This window comes from Lycium ferocissimum, chromosome 1 (assembly GCF_029784015.1).
Source record: "Lycium ferocissimum isolate CSIRO_LF1 chromosome 1, AGI_CSIRO_Lferr_CH_V1, whole genome shotgun sequence".
NCBI classification, from domain to species: Eukaryota; Viridiplantae; Streptophyta; class Magnoliopsida; order Solanales; family Solanaceae; genus Lycium; species Lycium ferocissimum.
Window position 1 is genome coordinate 10,675,972 of NC_081342.1, and position 23,143 is coordinate 10,699,114.

The 23,143-nt window shown below is 34.6% G+C and overlaps 1 protein-coding gene and 1 long non-coding RNA gene across 5 annotated transcripts; both read right to left on the bottom strand.

The window, feature by feature from the left end:
• Positions 1 to 330: 330 nt before the first annotated feature.
• Positions 331 to 10,828, bottom strand: LOC132047361 (uncharacterized). 2 transcript variants are annotated; one of them, XR_009412833.1, is made up of 3 exons: positions 10,387 to 10,813; positions 1,206 to 3,390; positions 331 to 545 (listed from the first exon to the last, which is right to left on the bottom strand). It is a non-coding gene; the product is annotated as an uncharacterized LOC132047361 (long non-coding RNA). The 2 variants fall into 2 exon arrangements; XR_009412832.1 differs by having other exon boundaries at positions 331 to 3,390; positions 10,387 to 10,828.
• Positions 10,829 to 14,648: 3,820 nt separating this feature from the next.
• Positions 14,649 to 21,581, bottom strand: LOC132047366 (protein TIME FOR COFFEE). Of its 3 annotated transcripts, none has more exons than XM_059438419.1 (13): positions 21,220 to 21,581; positions 20,617 to 21,117; positions 20,330 to 20,508; positions 20,002 to 20,224; positions 19,534 to 19,909; positions 19,408 to 19,450; positions 19,199 to 19,300; positions 18,808 to 19,108; positions 18,646 to 18,712; positions 18,475 to 18,541; positions 18,031 to 18,393; positions 15,445 to 17,935; positions 14,649 to 15,304 (listed from the first exon to the last, which is right to left on the bottom strand). In XM_059438419.1, exons 1-13 carry the CDS (start codon positions 21,323 to 21,325, stop codon positions 15,261 to 15,263), a joined length of 4,863 nt encoding a protein of 1,620 aa, XP_059294402.1. In that variant the 5' UTR covers positions 21,326 to 21,581; the 3' UTR covers positions 14,649 to 15,260. The 3 variants fall into 3 exon arrangements, with proteins under 3 accessions (XP_059294402.1, XP_059294409.1, XP_059294392.1); XM_059438426.1 differs by having other exon boundaries at positions 14,649 to 15,275; positions 20,330 to 20,511; XM_059438409.1 differs by having other exon boundaries at positions 20,330 to 20,511.
• Positions 21,582 to 23,143: the final 1,562 nt, after the last annotated feature.

Sequence of the window (23,143 nt, forward strand, 5' to 3'; positions counted from 1 at the left end):
TTTTGCCATTGATGAACTGGGAGGATTTTTTTTATTTTTTATTTTTTTAACAGTGGTGGAATTCAGTAATTCAGAAGTGATGGTACAATGGATGACCAAATGAATCAGTCTAGTTGGTAGTGGGTGAATCTTATGCAGTATTACTTATTAGGATTTAGTTATTTGCTGCCATTTTATGGGTTATAATTGCGAAGTATAATTGCTTAAATTCTGCCAGTAATTATTACACTGATAAATATGTGCTAATATCTCAGTTCAGTCAAAATTTGCACCACTTCACATAGTTGCATTTGACCTTTTCCCTTGTTAAAAAAGAGTCTACACTTGGTCAATAAGGATAAATTTCACCACTAAACTAAATTTCCGCAAGTGTTAGGTTAGTGTTGTTATCTATCAATTTTCTCTTTGAATATTTGCATTATCCAACTTCCAAAATAGTTAGATAATTGGACACTTGCTGACTACTACTTTTCAAGGCAGAAAGGTTGCATAGATGCATTGTACTGCAATTTGACACTGTTCTTCGTTGACTAAGAAACACACACCTGCACCAATGTGTATTAGAGCTTAATTTTTTATTTTAATGTAATTATCTCGAAATTATAATTAGACGTGTATAAATTGTGTTTTGCTTATCTCGTGAACTCATTGTTTAATAAAAAAATAATTGACACTAAATTAAAATCCTTTTATTTAAATATAGTCAACAGGAGAACAAGGAAAATCGTAAGATTAACCTGTTAAGCAGATAAATGCTCACGAAAAAAGAGGGGAAGAAATAATCGAGTAACTTGCATTTTCCTTATATTCATAACGTTCTCGTTCACAAACGAAAAAAATTTATAAACTTTGATGAAATAAAATTCAACCTTAAAAAAGAGGCAATGATCACTGCATCATTTGGAAAAGAAACCAGAAACAGAGAGTAGACGAAGAATATAGAATTGAAAACTTAACCATCTAAAATTAAACAATCTATTACTTGGAATTCATTAAGAACAGAGCAACCACAAAGTTTTGCTGCCACTGCTATGTAATCAAATACACAAATCAATAGTTAAGATCGAATATATAAATTCTGTGTATTTATTTCGCTCAATTTGAGTTCATGAAAATAAATCAGGCTCCATGTAGAATATCAACACACTGATGCAACACATGATCATCCATAATATTATGTTCTTCCAAGACTTAAAAAAACTAACCTTTATTCTCCAAAATGGAAATACACTTGAGAGTTCCATAGCAAAAAAATAGAAGGCATTTTTGCAGGGCTTCAAGAGAGAGTACACTTCAAGAGAGTATTTCAAGATTGTCTATTTATACCTTTTGCCATTATATTGGTTTCTAGAAGTAGTAGTAGTAGAATAATTTTAGGTATCTATATCAGCTAAGGGTCAACTTAATTGCTGTTGAGACCTTTACACTATTGCTGAATCATCCACATGTGCTGGACCGTACCCCAAAAGCCAACTCAGCAGTAAGGTCAGTGGATGTGGAATTCTACTATGATGAGTATGATATATTATATTAATATAGATAAATAGTGTTAATCTAAATATAAATATAAAGTATTTTAAAATCTCTCTATATATAAATTTGAAACTATCCAAACCCATAAATTATATGAGATGGATGTCGTGATCCCCCACTTGTGGGTTTACACGAGGTATGTTGTTGTCGTTGTTTGGATGTTGTGATCGAAATCGCCAAGTGTCATGTGGGAGCTAACAAAGTTTAGACGATGATAAATAAGATGGTAAAGAAAAATATACCAAAAGAGACCTCATGAATTTTTTATATAATTTTGATCAGTTGGCCTACATATGAACAATTCACTAATATAAAAAAGGTACAGAAATATCGGAAAAAATTCTCCCCCAAAACAAGACTCTCCAGTACTAAAGGACTACATTACAAATATTGTAAAGTGAGAGAACAAAATCCTCAATTTATAAAGTGGAAAATATTTTTCTCCAAAAAGAAAAAAAATCCAAATATGAAGAACCTTATATTTTTCTTTTAGAATAAATTAAATTAATTATAGTAAATATTTTGTCCTTCCTTCAAGTAAAATGAAGATCAAAATATGATAAAAACGATTAGGGCAAACACCTAATAATGAAGGTGTACTTAATTGTGTGATATTATATACTGCCTTGAACACCTTATAGATAATGCATTATGCATCCACTAGTCCACCTATACAGTCACTATCACCTAGTAATATTCCAAGAAAGAGTGTTGAACAATTTGACACGTAAATTTTAAAGGAATAAAGACAATGAATACAACATTGCTAAGATAAGACTTTGGACCTTTACTTAACAGTCGATTTTGTTGATTGGACCACATATGAAATATTATCAATAATGAATCTAGGCACTTAAAAGTTGGGAACTATTTAGGACCCACCATCTATCTTTGTTTTCTCCAACTTCTTTTTAATAATAGTTTTCTTTCTCAATCAAGAAAATCCTTTTCTTACTCCCTTCACTTCAAACTAAAGCCAACTATTTTCTTTTGTATTTTGTTTTGTGAAAAAGGGATAGGACATTGAATATCCCTTTCCACCTCTGAATTTGACATAAGTTACTCGCCTCCTAAATTTGTCTCAAATACTGCTGGTTGGATCCACTGCAAACTCGTAAATTTACTAACTTGATTAAACCAGATTTGCATAGTATATGACTCATATTAAAGTAAGAATGATTCCTACCAGAAGATGTTCTCACCGTTCAAGTTCGAGATAACTAGTTAAGAATTGAGTGAAACTCACCTATCTCACCACACCTCTTGATTAACGGGACTGGTAAAGCTTGCAACATAAACTCGTTCATTTTTAATTAGCTACCCAAATTCCAAGGCGATGATAATTTTCAAAATAGATTGTCACATAATTTCCCTACTTTTTAGTAAGGGTGTCAAAATTTTAAAAATAACTTTTTACGATTAACATAAGGAACTAGGGTAAAGATATTACTTTTGTGATAAGTTTATTTTATGCTTCACATAACTTACACAATTATGTGAGATCTTTTTTCTTGTTCACAAATAAATGGATCTAAATCTTTTTTTTTTTTTTCACAAACTTTAAATCTGTCAATTTGTAAAACGAAAAGAAATTTCACACAATTATGCCAGTAATGCGAACGGAAAGAAATTTATTCTACTGCTATATAATATCAATGCACATGACATAACATTGATTGTTATGGCAGTAGCTCGGACTCTCGGATTTAGTCAACGCAGTGGGCATGAAGATATTTATTGCCTCCTATTTACCCAAATGATACTCCTTACGAATGACGATTGGACCCCACCGTGCTCTTCTGGCCTGGTCTTGCTCACACAACGCCGACGTCAATGAAGAATGCTACGTGTTTGATCCTTCTAGTAGTCATAAAAAAAATTGTTATGTCAGTTTATGTTTTGAGGAGTGCAAGCAAAAATGTTGAAAAGAAGGGTTGGTCATTGGTGTACAGACAAGTAGAGACCAACAAAAGAATCCCAGCCTACCAGAACCAGACAAAGGATATATGGCCACATGTGGCCATGGCCATAGAGTGACTTTCTGGCCATAACCTCATAAAAGGTTGTTGAGCTTTCAAGGGGTGTCTGCTGTTATATTTGGACAAAATGGACCAAAAGAAAGGACAAATTTGGGAATTAAAATTGACATATCTATCAACATTCATATAATCCAGTGATCAACACTGAGAAATTATCAAAAATATCTACCAACCAACTGATAGCAGTATAATAATGGAAAGCGGAAACACTCGAAAATAGTAGAATTATTTCTCCATACGTCCTAAAAAGGATATTACTATTTGGCAAGTCAATTAGTCTTTTCTAGTACTTCAATTCTTTTTGGCTTGTGTAAGTTTACTAGTCCAAATTCGGATAACAGCCAACACTACAATAATTATAATAATGAAGCTATATTTAACCATATAAATATGGAGAGTTAGATGGCCGATTCTGCTAATTTGAAATTGAAGAGTAGTTAATTAAGTGATTGATCAATTTTTTTTCATATCTTACACTATGAATATTTTGATATATCCCGTTCTATGTAGTTTCAAGTACATTTAATTTATTCTAGTTTAATAGACAGGTCCTACACGTTTTCACTACCCTACTAGTGACAAACTATATATAATTCATACACAAGTAGTGCAGCAAATGATCAGCTCTTCTGCAAAAACTACACTTGTGTGGCTACATGTGTTGTTCAAAGATGATTAATATCATTGTCCTTTACTAATTTTATTTATCACTCCAAAGGAATAATAAGCCACTTAGTCCCCTTGGATCAACCCAAAACCCCAATTAGCAGGTGTTCAGCTTTACAAAGTACTTTCGTTAAAATGTTCCTACTTAGTAGGCTTGAATAGTACGAAATGTATAAAGTTCAGGTACCTCACTTGAACTACTTTGTGACTTAGATATATATTAGATTATTGATTTGATTGAGAAAGGAAACAACACAACCTTCAAGGTCGTCACAATTAGCAATTTCGTAATTAGATCTCCATCGTAGCAGATAGACAGTAACATCATAGCCAACATAGCACCAATGACATAATGCCCTTACCTCATCAAAACAATAATACCATCCTCACAAATTCCTGTTCTCTGTTCTGTACTAGTACTAACAATTTTACCCAAAATTGCAAATTGCAATGGAAATCAGAAAGACTACAAATATATCAAGATCTGCCTTGCAGGAAAACTATTTCACATGTGATTTCCACTGAATCTTACTATTCCATCAAAGGACTACTCCGACTACCTCATCATTGCTCTAGGAAAACCAACCTATTATTCCTATAGTATTCTTTATCCACTAAGGGACGGCCAGCTTGACTGGTGGATCTTGAAGTCCAGCCCCTTATTTCTTTTCACTCGAGGGCCAGTCTTCATTCAACCCGATGCACACTTCCGTTTCCTAAAACTTGTCTCACAGCAGGTAAATTTACCATATAAGTTTAAAGAGGAGTAATGTAGTGCCATTGTTGACAAATATACAGATCTATCAGGAAGTGTAGAGCTCACTGTTGAGCCATCTCAGTACTTAAATCGATTTATTGCCTTAGTATGTTAAGCTATAAAACATGACTAGAAAAATTGTCGCAATAGTATCACTCTAGCTACTTTAATTTGGTATTCAACTTATTATAATCTTATCTTTCATTCAATTGTATAGTCACTTTTCATCCCTCTACTCATTATATACGTGGTCCATATGGACACAAAACAGTCAAAACAAATGTCCTTATAAGTAGGTCGATGTCCCATCCACATTTAATTGTTTAGGCAAGTGATGTCCTTTAATTCGTACTACTTTTCTATTAACACTCACTAATCATCATCACAGATCACGATAAAGAAAGCATTCTATTTTTTCAACCTAATACCTTACACATCGGTCGGCTTGTCCACGTGACATCATATCCTAATCACTAATAATATGATTAATCAGTTAACTATCCTGATATAAAGCATAATCTGAGTTTGCTCCAGGTTAGGTGACTTAATTAACATAACGTTTTTTGGTTCCTTTGCCTTAAACTAAGAATCCAAAGATAATGCGGCAATGCTATATGTATTAAACCATTAACTAGAAAGATCTTCACTTACATAAACCTTTGTCTCATTACGCCATTTTTATTCTTATAGGATAATAATTGGAAAATATATACTACTAGCTCACTCCGTTCCAATTTATGTTACACTTTCCATTTTCTACTATTATGTGCCCATCTCAAATTAAAAAAATAAAAGAAGAAGAAGAAGGATTCAATGTTACTCCCTCTGTCCCAAAATAAATATCACCTTAATTAGCAAAAAAAGTTGTCCCAAAATAAGTGCATCTTAGAAATTCAAGACAAAAATTAGCAAGTATTTACAACTATGCTCTTAACATTAAAAAAGTAGTCCTCTTTAATATTGCTCAATTCTCAAAAAATATCTAATAAATAGGGGTAATTTTTAGTAAACTCCACATTGTATTTATTGATTTTTTAATGGGTGTGATTTTTGCTAAATTGACACTTATTTTGGGATGGAAGAAGCATTAAACCAGGGTATATATTTTCTTAATAAAGTAGAAAAATAGTCATTTAATATGCTACATTTAGCTAGCTAGCGTTTGGCCATAGATTCCCCAAAAAAAAAAAAAAATTGAAAAACTTGATTTGGGTGAAGTTTTGAAAATGTGTTTGGCCATAATTTTTCAAAACATATTTCACCTTTTGTTTTTGACAACATGAAAATATTACTTAGACATAAGTTCAAAAACTATCAAGAATACTCAACCATACAAAACATGTACTTGCCAATCCCAAATTATGCAGGACATGATATTTTAATTACATTTGTTAATAACACACTTGCTAGCTACTATAATTCAAATTGCAATACAAATAGATGCGGAGCCAAGATTTAAAGCTTGTGGGTTCGGGATTCTTATTCGTTTAAGTTACTGGGTTCTAAACCAAATTATACATATTCAATGATTTTTTCAAGATTAATACAGGGTTTGAACCAAAGTTACTGGGTACGGCCGAACCGGCAAGTCCTATGCTAGCTTCGCCCCTGAATACAAAGTACCATCCGTTCAAGAAAAAAAAAATGACGGTAGCAACTAGCTATTCTTTAATATAATCTTCACACATTGTATGAATAATCTTCACTTTATAGAAGAGATTGCTTTAATTGCGGAAACATAGTAGATACGGCTCTAATGGAGGAACATGGTAGATAGAATTAGTTGGGTCATAAATAAATGGGTTTTTTAATAAAATACAAAATTTTGGGGTAGTTTTTAAAAGTTCTGAAAATGCCAAAATCTTGGTCCAAAAACAGATTTGAGCCAGAATTTAGGAATTTGAAAATTTGTTTTTAAAATCTGTCAAAATTTTATGGCCAAACAAAAATTTAAAAACAAATCTTCCAAATATGCTCTCATAAACTATGGCCAAACGAGAGCCTAATCTATGCAACAACTTGAACTTACCTTAGTTACATTATGTGTAGTCTAGCTACACATAATTTTAAATGCTAGTCTAATGCTTTATAACTAAGAAAAATTAATTAAAAAATGTATATTTATTTTTTTATGTGTTCTTTTTCTTTTAATTTTACTTTGCCACTTTCCAATACAAGAGCTGAAAGTCTAAAGGTCAGTTCAGAAATCAGAATAGGTTTTTCTTTTGATGGGTCATGGGACCCGACTCACCGAAATTCATTTCGTTTTGTATGCCCAAACCGTGTAGGGTCCACCATTACGGGGTGGTGGGGCTAAAAAAAGCATCAAATACACACGGCTCTTCTAACCTTTGAAAAAAGAAAAATTAACATAAACAACCGCCCGCCTAAAAAATATAAAATGTATAATAATATATGAATTAAAAATACCCCTGAACTTTTAAATATAGTTTACTCATACTAGCTGTTATACTTTTAGGTCAGTTATGCCCTTGTTATTATACTTTGGTGTAAATATATCCTTAATTTCGACGGAATGCCACGTGGCAGCTCAGGAATAAAATAACCCACCCCCATTTTTTTAACCCGAATCCAATTAGAACCCACCTGTAATTTTGTACCCATTTCCCCACTTAAATGAACATGAAATTATGTCCTCTCCGTCAAGAACAAAGCCTTTCAATTTGTTAATAGTTTTATCCTCTGAGTTGCTTCTGCTGATGAACTCCTTTCCATTTCATGGATTCTCAAATTGAGTCACCCACTTGCTTCTAAGCACAAAATTTTTCGAGTACCCACTATATCCACCTTCAAAGCTGCATTGTTGTTCAACAATGGCGGACTACAAAGTTCACCAATAATTTGTTCCGAAAATCAAATGGGTATGTCATTCAGATTTGAAAATTGGTGTGTGAATTCAAATTGATATGATTCCAAATAAAGGAAAATGAAAGGATCTACTGCATCTCTTTTCTATTGATTTGTTATTTTTGTGTGGTGTGTTCTTTTTGATGGAGAAGAAAGAGAAGGATGTAAGAAATTAATGAAAGAAATTTATGGGTCGGGTATTAAGGGCTGGGTTTTCGGGTTAAAAAATTGAGGATGGGTTATTTTATTCTGAGCTGGCATTCCGTCTAAATTAAAGGCATATTTGCACCAAAGTATAACGGTAGGGGTATAATTGGACGAAAAGTATAACGGAGGGTATGAGTAAACTATATTTGAAAGTTCAGGGGTATTTTTGATCCTTTTCTAATATATTATATACGATTTGAAGATTGTAAATATTTTTATCGAGCGGCCAATTGTATAACTTTTACATAGAGTTTCTCTCTTTTTTTTTTTATCTCAGAAAAGTTTATTTTGTATTTGAATTGTTCAATTTTATTCTATATTATATTTATTTGCATTATTGTTGTTAGCTAATTCTCTCATATTTATTTTCTCGTACTCTCTTGCCATTAATAAAGTTTCAGCATAAAAGGTCCACACCATGCATCCAAATTCCAGAAAAAAGGTCTTAATTTATTTCTCAACTTTTGATGAGTAATTTAAAATTATTCTCATCTTTAAGCTTTATTTATATTAAGGGACACAATTTTTTTAAAAGAAGTAATATCAAAACAAAATCAAATGTAGGGCAAAGTTACTTAACTCTAGCCTAGGTAGTATGATACTCCCCACAGTCCTTTCTACTACTTCAGTTTGCATTTTACATTTTCCTTGTGAAATTATTAATTAAGAACTTTTTTAAATAAATTATACTTTAAAAATCTAAATTTAACTTGTTCGGATAAAATTTCAAAAAAATAATTACTTAATAATAAAAAAATAAAAATAATAATAAATTCTTACATGACTTGCTGAAATGAATAAATAAACAATTATTTTTAATAACTAAACAAATAAAGAAAAGGCAAGGGAGCAGCAATTTTTACTCTTTTCTCGTTTTATCATTTGGACTCTTTTGGTCCCCTACCTAAATTATTGGGACCCACATCCAACAATTTTTCTCTCATTCTGCAATTATCTTTACATGTATTCATGTTGTCTGATATCACACAAAGTCCATACACCTTTGGGTCCCCAAAATCTTTAGCCACTTCGTTTCTATTTTGAGGTGAGGATATTTTAGCAATAACTGCTAGTACTAACAATTTAAGCATGACTGTAACTTTTACTAAAATCAAAATAATACATCACGCATATAGTATATGGCAAAAGGAAAAGGCAAATAGAACACGAAAGTGGGAAAAGACCTATTTTTGGCATTTTCTCTTTAGGCTTTGAGTGAATTATTGCACTCTCAAGATTTAGGTTAACATTGGCCGAGAGTGTACATATATATACCTGATCTTGGGATTATCATTTAAGTTATATTCGTGTAAGAATTTATAGGTCTACTTCTTTTGGAACAAGTTTTGACATACGGACATTGTTTGAACTTCAGTCATATGTAACTTCAAATACTGCATGTTTGAAGTTATTCCGAAATGAATAGACATACAAAAATTTAAAAGCAAGTAACCAAATAGGATACTCCGTGAAAGTTATACGTTAACATTGATCAGATTTCTGTTGCTAGGATTCTCTCTGTTTTTGTTACCTTCCCAATATAGCTTGAAAATAAATCTCTTCATTGACTACTACTTTTCGAGGACAAAGGTTGCATATATACATGCAGCGTATCACATTTTTTACACTGTTATTTGTTGACTGAGAAACACGCAACCAATGTATAGTAAAGTTTTTTGGAAAAAAAAAAGATTGAAAAGGACAAAGATAAAATGAATTTGTGTTCTAATATATGACTTTGATCATAAGCTAACTTAACATTCAAAAAGAGGACATCAAGTCATTGATCAACGTACAGTTCAACACAAGGTGTCTATAAGAGAGAATTTTCAGCTTTATTTAATTGCTGTTATAGTTATAGGCTTGTAGTATTCACAAAGTAAGGAAGAAAGAAAATATAATAAAATTTGTTCAAAATCTATTAGTATGACTTTGAAAATGAGGAATGAAGACATTAATTAGAGGTTAGTGTTGTTAAGCAAAAAAAACATTCAACTTCCCATAATAGTGATCCTTTATTAGAGAGGAAGAGTATGAGCTGAAAACTTTGAACCATCAAAAATTAAATTTAAAAAAAAATATGGATGAGAATCGTTTCACTTGAAATACTTTTTAAATAAGCTTTTTGCAATATTTCGTCGGTATGTGAAATACTAATGACCAATTCCAATATTACAAATACTGATGAAAAAACTGCTATTTCCAAATGTTTAAAAGTATGTCATTTTTTTTTTACGGACTAATCAGAAAAGTATGTCATATAAACCAGAATGAAGAGAGTATTTATGTCCAAAATTTGAAGGAACAAATTCTTACTTGGAATTCATAATTGCATTGTGTACTAATCAGAACAGTGACCACAAAGTTTTTGGCCACTGTCATGGAAGCAAATTCAGACTCCACAATCCACATATGTAAGTACCTTCAAACAAACCACTTTTCTAGTAGTTGCTCTTCAATACTTGAAAATCTACCTTTGTTCTTCCAATAGGCAGATGAACTTTGACATTTCCAACACTCAAATAGAAGGCATATTTGGGGTGCTTCAATGGAAATACCCTTGTGGCTACTGAAGCAGAATGATTTATATATAATTTTGTCATTTGTGTTCTACAAGAAGAAGAACAAGATAAGGAAAACAGAATAATCAGTAGTGGATATGCACATTAATAAGTAAGGTCAATTTTTTAAATTTAGACAGCGAAATGTTGGCTGTTGGGACCATTTACTTTATTGTTAATATATCATCCATATCTACTTGAACCAACGACGGGCCTGGCATGTAAAAGCTAGGTGATGCTGCACTTTTTTTTTTTTTTTTTTTTTAAAAAAATATATATTACACAGGGTAGGTGGAGGAGAAAGGTGATGTTGTATATGTATAAATATACAGGGATAATTAACTTTTGAACCGCTCAAAAAAAAAAAAATAGCCTGAAATGTATAAGTTCTATATATTAAGTATAAACAAACTATAAATATAATATTCATAAATATACATATAATATACATAATCAATGTATATGTTTTGTATATTTTAGCTAGCGTCCACGGTCGGCTCTACTAAAGGAACGGCTTGGGGCTCAACTTTTTTAGGGCCCCATATAACATAATCCTTTCATCACAATTCTTACATAACTTGTTTTTAACGAGTCCAAACTTAATAAGCACAAAATAGTTCTAAAATCTAGTAAGTACTTAAAATTCAAAAATCTCATTCTCTTTTTTAAAAGGAGGGGTCCAGGTAGAAATATCTAATATGATAACTATCTAAATTAATGAACAAAATAAATATAGAAAATTGGTTTGCAACCGAATACGATAAGTGCACCAATTAAATCCACAATATAAAAAGTATGTCCACTATTGCCTCTTACCCCACTCATCTTGTTGATATCAAAAAATTTTCCACCAAAAATAAGATTAATGACGGTGGGAACAAGGAAAGATTTATAAGTATAGAAAAATAAGTAAAATATTATGCAACACATAAAAACAAAATGATGCAAAAAAATAAAGAAGCGCTGCAGAATTAGACACGTAATAGAATTGAAGGAATAAAAGACAATGAATATACATCACGAGATAAGATTTCTAGCTTTTTTTTTCTTATCCAATTAAGTCATTTTATTGATTCAACTAGTTTGATTCCAATCGTTTTCCTATATTGATTGGACCACAATTACAAATTTTATCAATAATGAATCTCAGCCGTTGAAAAGCTAGGTATTTAGGGACCCATCATCTTGTCTTTATCTCTTTTATTTTATTTTCAACTAATCTTTTCTTAATCAAGAAAATCTTTTTCTAACTTCTTTTGCCCTTCCAACACAAGCAAATTTAAAGCATGTTTATTCTTTTGTCAAAAGGAGATAGGACTTCGAATTTCCCTTTCAACATCTTAATTTGGCATAAAATCATTTGCCGCCTAATTTTGTTTCAATATTCTATTAATGGGGGGTCCATACAAATTTGTTATCTTTAAGCTATGACTAATCTTTGGAAAGTTCAATAATTACTATGCTATTTTATAAAAAAATAAATGGCTAGAAATCCAGAATAATTGACTAATGTTGTATTTTTTTATTTTTTTTTGTTGAACTAAAAGGGAAAGAGAGAGCAAAGAAGAATTTGGGGATAAAAAGGTGAAGCACTTCCTATTTTTACTCTCAGTCCTTTCTACTAGAAGACAATATCTTGCCAATTCTTAAGATTCTTAAATACAATGGAGTACATTTGTACAAGTCTTTTTTTTCTTTTTCTTTCTTATTGGAATATTTGGAACTTGGAAGTGCTTGTTTTACACTAGCTTGTTGATAACCATGATCTTTTCGAGGTGCAAACTCTCAAATATATTCTCATAACAACTTGCTTATATGTTGATGAGATGTTTCACTTGAACTACTTAGGAATATTTATTATAATATTCTTATAGTAGCTACTAGTACAAGTATTTAGTACACAAGAGTAAAAGCCTGCAGCATCTAATCGTTCATCATGAGCAAACTACCTAAAACTAAGGCAAACATAGTGATAATTTCCAGAGACATTTTTAATCTTTTAAGTTTTGGGAAGGTGTGAGCAAAAAAGGACAAAAGAGATAGTAGGCCCCTCAATTGAATTTATTAAAGTTTGTGAGAAAATAATTAAAAAATATAGTAGGCCCCACAAAAGGTACCAAAAAAAGTGTCCAGCCTACATGGCAAAAGGATGTCCGGACACAAGTGACCTTCTGGAAGCCAAAAACACTCCATTAAACATAATATGCTGACCTTTCAACCGCCCTATGTGATTCAATTTGGAAAGTGGGACCAGAAAAGAAGGTCAAATTTGTCAATATTAAAATTTTACATATCTATCAAATCCATATTGTAATCCAGTTATCATACATTGATATATTGTCAAAAAATATCCACCATCTAATGATAGTATATATTTTGTTTTTAAATTTTATATACTCCCTCTGTCCCATATTAAAGAGAAAAAAAGAGGATAAAAGATTAATGTAGAAATAAATATATTTAATTAAAAATATTATTATAAAAATAATTTCTTTACTAGTTCTTTCGATACACTCTCTCCATCACATCAGCACCTAGGGGCGTAATAAATCAAACTTCAAAATAGTCAGCGTAATAAATCAAACTTCAAAATAGTCAAGGAAATCATCGCAAAGAATAAATGTGTAGTTGAAAATTTGAGAAGAAATCTAAAGGTAATTTTATGTCTTTTCCCTACTTTCTATAGTTAGCTTGAATTGACAATCTAAAACAGAAGTAAATAGCCTATAGTAATTATTTTCTACGTTTAAATATATTTTTACAGTATCAGTGTATATACAGTACTATCCATATTCAATATTACAGTAATAAAATATTTGGGAAAATAAAAAAGATAGAGAAAGCAAAATTGTGGAATCCAAAAGAGAAGTGGCCTTTTCAGCAGACCAACTTTCCTAGCTAGGTAAAGTCTGTATAGTGAAAGTGATTCCAAGAACTATTCAAAGCAACAAAAGCAGGAATTTACTGGAGTATTGAGTTTGTTGATATTTGTAAAAAATGGGGACCTCAATTGAAAATGAAATCTTATAAGAGTGATAGGTCCTACACTTACTATACTTCACACACATGTAGTGCACCAAAATCAACTATTGTTTAAAGCCACCCATCCAAATCTCAATCTATCTAGGTGTGTGCGTGTGAGCCTTTTGTTCAAAGATAGCCCACCTTCGTCCTTTTATCCAATTTTCAAATCACACCAACCAATGATAAACAACTTGCTAAGATGCTTCATTCTTCTTTTTCATTAGTCTATTGCACTAAAGTTTTAATAAGTTGTACTCTCTCCATTTCTATTTATGTGAACCTTTTTTTTTAATTCGTGCGAAAATGAATAATCTCTTTCCTAATTTGAAAATAAATTCACTTTATGAAATAATTTATAACCACACAAATATTCAAGATTAATTTTAAATCACAAACTTTAAAAGCCTTCACTCTTTTTTAAATATCATGTTCAGTCTAATGAGTTCACATAAATTAAACGGAGGGAGTAACTAAAACCCATTGAAACATACCCCTACTAAATAAACATGTCTACTAAATAGACATGTACATAACAGAATAATGGAGTAAAGATTCGTACAGCCGACATCAACTATGTGATCGAACTATTTACACCACCAGTACATTTTAACAAGTTAAAACAATTAGTTACCATGTCAGTTGTTTTAAGTTACCTATCAATGCTAGTATTAAATAGAACTACCTATGATTACCTTTTAAATAGCTTGAATGTGTTAACATTGACTAAAACTCTTACTTAGCTGGCAAAGAAAGCTAGAAAAGGATTCTCCAAGTGAGAAAGGAAATAGAACAACTGCTAAACTACCAAAAGTTCCTTCATAATAGTCCAACTATGCAAAAGAGAACAACATCATAACGAACAGAGAACCAATGACATAATGCCCTTTCCCAAAACCAAAAAACTGATACCATCATTCACGGATTCCTTTCTTTCTGTCATGACAGAGACTATTTGCAGCCATAAAGTAAAGAATGCAAAGGAAAAGAAAGATATAGAAGAAAATCTTGAGGGCTATTCCATTTATATGTGCCAAGACATACACATATACACCTTGCATTACTTATATATGTCCAAAAAGATACTACTGTCCAGTAGAAACACCTTTAAGAGGAGAAGGAAAAGAATAATGAATTACTGAAGCACCAGAATTCCTACTGAAAAAACTGAAGGCAATACAACCTTCACTATTCTTAGTTCTTAGTTCTTAATCACCGACCTGCTCCCACCCTACCCCCAAAAAAGGGTAAAAAAGGAACCCAAAAACCTTTTCTTTTTTTTTTTCCTGAATCTTACTACCACCATCACCCATGCAGGAAAGAGCTGATCAATTTCCAGCAAAGCCATCCTGTGATCATCAAAACCAACTGGTCGAGCAGCGCTGTCATTTGTGATCTCCCCGTAAGCAGTCAGATCATACCCCACGGGAACGCGTCGTACAACATAAATCCACATGTTCTTCGACTTGCATTCCGTACAAAATCCGTGGAGAATCAGTCCAAAAGCCCACATAGTGCCCATTCAAAACTGCGGGTTCTTCTTCATTCCAACTTCTGATTTTCATTGATGTGCCTCCTGTTGGATGGCCCCATCAAGTTATACATTGTTCATTTCTTCTCAGGCTGCCAGCACGCATGCAAATTGTCATTTCCTGGTCAAAAATTATGTTTCACTCCATGAATTACTTCCCCATTTAATCTAAATCATTAATTTTTTGCATTAACTCCTAGACTTGTCTACCTAGAAATGGAGCTGAAATATAAATAAAGGATGACAGATGAAACTACTCACCCGCAGGTTGTTTCTGTTCAGCTGGCTTCACCTGAACCACAGCAGGAACAGGGTGAACATACGAGAAACCAGCAGGCAAAATTCCAGATGTTTGTGTTGTATATTGCGGAGTATGAAGGATTCCCTGAGGGGGCAACACACCACCTTTCATATTATTAGCAGCTGCTGCAGCTGCAATTGCTTTTGCAGGATCGGAAGTGGTGCCGCCGCCTAGAGTAACAGGACACAAAGTCAACATCCCATTTGATGACGATGCACCCGATGAACCAGCCGGTTGTTGGCCAGGCTGATCAGGACGTCGTCTCTGAAGATAATATCCCCCAGCAGGTTGACCCGTAGAACTTGTACCAGTAGAATGCGGAGGTTGAGGTTGCACATATGGACTTGAGAAGAACAGTTGTGCTTGCTGCTGCATACTCTTCGGTAAATGTTGCTGTTGCTGCTGTTGTTGCTGCTGTTGCATTTGAGACTTCGTTGCACCACCTGAAGTTGAAGCTATATGAGGGTTTCCAAGAATTGATGGCACATTCCTCCCACCAGCTGGAGATGACTTCTGGTTGGGAACTGACGACGAGGATTTAACCTGCTGCTGCGACAATGAGTTTTGACCAGTTTTATTGCTTGTCGAAGCAGAAGTTGTATGTCTAGGGCTTCCACTGGCACCTTTAGAGATTGAAGAGGTGGTAGGAGAGCCAACCATCATGGGGGAAGAGGGAGACTGGTTATTGTTAGGGGGCTGTTGTCCTTGTGGAGGAGCGGATTTCTGATTCGCACCAAAAGATATCTGTGTGTGACTTTGCTGGGATCTAACCTGCTGCTGCGGCTGCTGAGAAAGGTTTTTCAGAGAAGAATTTGACGATAAAGATGGTGGAGCTTGGGATGTCGACGTTCTGGTAGAACTCTTCCACTGAGGCGACTGAGCTTGACTGCTGTTGTTACCACTCTGTACAAGATTTTGCGGAAAAGCTGACATAGCATTTGGAAATTTTGCAGCAGCAGAAGCCGATGAAGTCAAGTGATCAGAATAAACATTCCCATTACTGGAAGCTGATGACTTGCTCCGAGGAGCGACAGCCATCTGCTGTTGCTGTTGCTGCTGATGCTTATGAAGCTGCTGCTGAATCATATGTTGCTGCTGCTGCTGATGCTGAATTTGAGCTTGGAACTGTTGTGCATTAGGAAAATTTACAGCTCCCATGGCATTTGGCATTGCAGCTCGAGTATTCCATGAAGCACCAGATGGAAGATTTAAGGATCTTGATGAGCTATCAATGACACTGTTGGCTGCAATAGTAGAACCAGCGGCATCAGACATATCGGACCTTGAAAATGCAATAGACTGACCAGCATTTCCTGAAGGCTTCATTGATAAACCTTTTCTTTCACCATCAGCCCCCGACTGGTCACTAGATCCAGATTTACCGTCCTCGGATACTCTGAAACTCTTCTTCTGCTGCACAGCCTGAGCAGCAGCTGCTGCGGCCATCTGCAAATTTTGCCTTGTAGCTTCAGGGAGACTCTGGAAAATAGCATGATTCTGTGCCATGGACATGTCAATGCCTCCAGCAGTGGCTCCATTGAATGAAGCAAATGACATGGCAAAGGGTTGAGGCGGCACTGATTCTAGACTCGTTTTTAGACCTGGTTGCAGCTGCTGTTGCTGTGGCTTCTTCTCAGTTTGATGATTATTGCCGCTACCAGCAGAAGATGCAACACCAAAGGTAGCTGGAGGAGTCATCAAACCAAAGTTTGAGGGATGCATGGGCATAGCAAAATTCTGATTGTACACATTAATTGGTCCATGCGACCTTTTCCTCTCTGCAGTTGATGGGCTATCTTCACTGCCCACCTCGTTTTCAATATGGCGCGTCTGTGGGGGCATATGCTGATTCTGTGAATGTGCTGGGGATTGAGATGGATGACTCTTCGTTCCAGGAAAGTTATGCAAATTACCACCACCGCTCCCACCATTAACTGCATTGCCTTGGGACCTCTGCTGCTGCTGGTTTTGCAAATGCTTCTGGGATGAAAAGGATCCACTTGACATGCTTGGGTGTTGTTGGCCTTGTTGCATTTGTTGGGACTGCGACGTTGGTGGCAGTTGCTGCTGCTGTTGTTGCTGAACCTGGGAAGGATGAATCATCTGGGAAGAATAGAAAGATCCATTGAACAATGGCATAGGCTGAGGATGAGTTCCTCTATAATTCGGAGGTGGTCCTACAGTGGCTGGTATCGGGAAAGCATATGCATTATTCTGCAAGATCGCCAAGTACTGAGCTTCATTAGGAGACATATTTGGGTAGTTGAAGCTAATTGCAGTAGCAGCTCCACCCGCAGTCGTTGGAGCAGTTCCAGCAGCAGAATTGGATGTGTTAGAAGAGACCGAAGGGCCCGTTGTGCTAGGTGACTTTGCGGGACCAGGTCGAGCAGCAGCAGCAGCAGCTGCAGCTGCCTGCTGTTGATTTATAGGGAAGATAAAAGCAGGCCCATGCTGTAAATCATAGGAAAAAGAATCAGCAAAGTTCATAAATAGAGGAAAACCAAGAAATGAAGGGAGTAAAATAAGCTTGTAAAAAGAGACTATACCAGTAGATTATTGGGAGCAACAGGGGGCAACGCTTGTTGGAGCAATATCTGCTGTTTTCTCTGAGCAGCATCTGCAATGTTTGCAGGTTGAACTTTGTCTTTACCGCCATTAGTAGGGAAGATGGTAAGCCCCTGACCCTTATCTGGACCAGCACTTGCTCCCCTCCCAGCTAAGTTTCCATGGAGATCTGCTGGTGGCATAACATTGAGATTGGTCTTGGCTCCAAAGAATGGTGCAGTGCCAGCAGCAGCAGCAGGTGGCCAGAAAGGAGGCATCTTCATAAATTGCTGAAGGCAATTTATATTCCTAGCAATGTAACAATGTGTTGCACATCTTTTCGGCCGTGGTTGAGAGAACAAAGGCTGCATAAGATTGCAGTGTTAAGAGGGGTAGAAGCATGAATTAACTCATCAAGTGAGAGAAATACAAAGTAAAATACATACCTGCATTGGAGCAGAAGAAACTTGGCTTGCATCCATAGCTACAACTCCTTGTAAAGGCGCCATGTATCTGCTGACAGGAATTTGAGTTATTTCTCCAGAGAAACACAGCATTTACACCATGGATCTAATACTTGTAATATCAATTAAATGAGCACTGAAACACAACCGTACCCCATGGGAGGAAGCCCACCAGGCCAGCTAGCCATAGACATTGGCATAGGTAAAGAGCTGGATTGACCTGAATATAGAGAGATATCACCTCATCAGTAAATATCCAAGCGGAAGAAGAATTCATTACAGATTCAAGAAAATCAACATCCCACATCAACTTACCAGTTTTTTCAAGAATTGATTCTTCTTTAGTAGCTTTTTGTGGTGGTGGTGGTGGTTGGTGCTGCTGCTGCTGCAACTTTTGACTCTGGTGCTGTTGGAATTTGCTACTTACACCACTACTATCCTTTTCTGGCTTTTCCAAATCAAGATCAAGATTAATATTCCTACCCCTACTACTCTCACTTGTCTTATGAGAATTAATTTCTTCCACAGCTGCTTTTGTCTTCTTTTCCTCCACCACTTCTTTATCAGCCTTGTTAATTCTCTCATCATCCTTCTCTTTCACTGCAAGCTTCATTTCCTGTACATCAGCAAAAAATATTTCCCAATTCAATCATCAGATCATCCTCAATATACTAAGAAAAGAAAGAGAAAAGATGTGACTACTCACAACTATATTTTCTGCTATTATAGATTTATTATCCACAGCTGCTGAGCCAAAATCCATCTCACCCTGCCTTTCAGGTGATGATCTTAACTGTGGAGGAGGAGCCTAAAATGGGAATAAAAGATCAATTAAAAAAAATTACAAAGAAGAAGGATGAAAAAAGAAAAAGAGAAGTTACTGCAAGATTCTTTTAGGTATATCTTCGTCCTCACCATAAGATCTATCTGAAACTTCTCCTCTCTCTGGCTTTCCACACTGCAGAAATTCCAATAAATACATGAATCAGACAAAGAACATGTTAAACAAGAAAAAGATCAAAACTTCAGATAAATACTTACACTTGGGTACTTGCCACAACAGCATCCTCACGATTAATATTCTCTTTTCCAACAGTAGAAGATTCCTTCTTTGGTGAACTCACTTCTTCTTTACTCTCCATAAATTCAGATTTTTCCTCAGGCCTTCTCTTGGCCTCAGATTCCACCTTCATAGGCTCTGGTACCGGATCTGATACAGGTGGTAAACTTTGTACAGAAGCACTTAAATCATATGAAGAAACACCATTTTGAGCTTCAGATTGTGGGGTCTTTTCCAAATTAGGAGAAGAAACCTCCAATTTCATTGTTGTTTGATCCAGCTCCACTTTAGGACTGCTCCTTACACCAAATCCACCAGGATTTTCCAAGACTTGTCTTGGTCTTTTCCTCTTTGGAGCTACACAAACACAAAAACACAACCAAGACTCATCAGAACAGAATCAAGACATGGGATTTTTGTTAAAGACTGAAACTTTGTTATGCTCTTACCAACAGCAGATAAAGGAGTAGCTGATGAGTTTGAATTAGAAACTGGAGATGAAACTCTAGATCTGTTATTATTAACTTCTCTTGTTGTATCATTTGGTCCTTGTGATTGACTTTTCAACCCAAACAGAACTTCAGCAATCTCAAACTCTAACTCTTCAGGGTTAGATGATGAAGATGCTTTAGGTGGTGACTTTAGAGGGGGCCTTTTTTGTCCACTAGGCTTCTACATCAACAAAAAAATCAACACAATCAGTTCTATAACACAAAAAAAAAAAAAAAAAAAAAAAAAAAAAAGTAGAAAACAAAATCCAATGAATATGAGACTCACAATTTTCTTTCTGCCTGAAATATTAGATGAAGATGGTGACAAAGGTGCTGCTGGCGATGGTGATGTTGCTGCAATATTCTGTCTCACAGGTGAAACTGTTGAAACTTGGTCTGCAACAACACCACTATTACCACCACCACCACTAATTCCAGAAATCCAATCATGTGACCTCTTTGTAGCTGCTAAAAACCACCAAAAACAACCGAAAAAACAAAAAGGGTCAATCAAAAAATCCTCAAAACACAAGAAAAAACAAAGAAAGTGCAATAATCAAACAAAGGGGTTACCAGAACGAGCTTTTCTTGGAACAGAAACACCAATCATTTCATCACCAGGTTTCCATACAGGTGCTACTGCTGTTGCTCTAGGTGGAAAACTCTTCCTAGGCTGTAAATGATGATTATTATTATGATTATTACTATGGTTGTGATGATGCTGATGATGATTCGATATCGAAGAAGAACCCATCGTAACCGGAGCAACCGGATTTGGTGGCAATAACCTCGTACTACCACTAGCTGTTGTAACAACAACGTTGGTATTGGTATTGTTATTGTTGTTGTTGTTTGTTGTTGTCTCATCATCATCATCATCTTCATCATCATTTACACTTTCTTCTGAACTATCATCAACACCACCGCCATGTAACAACCTATCACCACCACCTCTCCTTCTTTTACTTCTCCTATCTCTATCTCTATCTCTATCCCTTTCTCTATGATCTCTATCTTTCTTCACTCTTTCCCTTAACCTTATAGATTCTTGTATCTCTACACCCCCTTCTTCATCTGCAAAGAAAAACACAACAAAAAAGAAAAGATTAGTTTTTTTTTTTTTCTTTCAAGAATCAAGAAAAAGATGAATCCATTAGATCTATGAGATTATTTTACCAGGGGAATCTCTAAGACTATTATTACTCCTATGTCTTCTTCTTGATAAACCATTAGATGTGGCTGTTACCATACCACTTCTTCTTGCTTCTCTGTTTCTATCCATTTATATCACCAAAAAGATTAGTTTTTTCTTTTCTTTCTTTTCCGGTGATAAATCAACTAACCCCAAAAGAGGTCTAGCATAATTCACCGGAATTTATCAACCAGAAATGAGATTTTTCAACAACCCCACAAATCAAAGATCTTAACTTTATACAGATGGGTGTGTGAATTCTTGGTTTTTCTTCTTCTCTCTGTGTAGGTGTTGTTTGGTTTCTTTCTTCTTTTTCCTCTCCTCTCTCTCTTTCTCTATCTAGTATTATGTTTGGTTCTCAACTTTTTGTGCTCTCTATCTTCATCAGCTTTTGGCTATATCTATCACTTTTGTCATTTCATTGAATCTCTGCCGTTCATTTAATATGTCATCTAACGGTTGATATTACAATGTGCCAGCATGGCATGTGGTTCCACCGACTGACACGTGTCGGTCTTCGCTTTCCATGCTCCAGATTTAAATAAAGTTGGGTGCGTGAGTGGGTGGGTGGGGATGACTGAATATATGGAGTTTTTATTTTGACAAAAACACAAAGTATTGAGTAGTAAACTACTCCGCACTCGGTCTCAAATTATAGGTCTTTGATTATTAAAAATAATTGTCTCAAATTATTTACTATTTAAAAGTTAAAAGTATGATTAATTATTTTTTTCTCATTTTATTTTTATTAAAAAAATTATTATTACTTAATGGAGAAATATTATAACTAAGACATAAATAAGAATAAAGTTAGTCAAATACCCTTCCTAACTAATACTCCTTCCGTCGTAAATAATACTCCATTAAGAAATCAATAAATATAATCTAAAGTTTATTAAATTACCATATTTATTAGACATTTTTTTTTAAATTGAACAATATTAAAGAAGATTGCTTTTTTTATAATAAGGATATAATTGAAAGTACCTGCTAAATTAAGATAACACTAATTTCGAGACAGGAGAAATATTTTCTAAAAATGCGCGTAAAATAAAAATGCTAAAAATAATTTGATACGAAAAAAGTAATTTAATTTTCGTGGCCCCGGTGTGTGGGGCACTTTTCACGATTGAATGGAACAAACAAAATTTACCCGTAAGTCACTTTAGGTGACTGGTTATAGCCGGTTATACATGTATGTGACTTTGGTAAAAGCAAAAAAACATGACGATCACAAGGAATCTAGGTGACTGCAGAAAATATCGTTCTAGCCGGTCAAATTCATTAATTTTCGGGTTTTACTTACATTTTTTTCGCATTTCAAAAAAAAAAAAAAAATGATAACAATAATTATGCTTTTTTGCTTCATTTTTTTATTGTTAAGTCAAGTGTGTATTTAGTACTGTTCAGTTCCTTTTTTCCAGAAATAGACAGGTGGGACCCTCCTGATGAAGATCTAGAAGTCATATCAACGGTGTAGATCATCCGTTTGTCTAGTTGGAAACCACCTGAAGCGTTGGATGGATAAATGACGTGGCCATATGCGGTTGTTTAATTAAATGTTTTTATTAGATTCCGACAATTAAGGCCCGAGCCTATGTGGCAGGTACGGCACGATCTGGACCGTTGAAATTGAAAGATCGAACGGTGCAAAGTTTCCGGGCAGCGGAAAGAAAAAGGGCAGTGACGGTCACGGAACTTCCCAGAAAAAAGTGTGGGCCCTAGAGTTATTTTGGCGCTGCCCGTAAAGAGAAAATTAATTAATTATTTATTTATTATACATTTTGTGTTAGCCATATTGTCACGTTCTATAGTGCTTTGTAGTTTGTGGTAGCTAAGAATGTGGGCCCCAAACCCCACATTCTTTTATTTTAATTTTTTAAATTATGGTTGAAGTGAAAAAAAAAA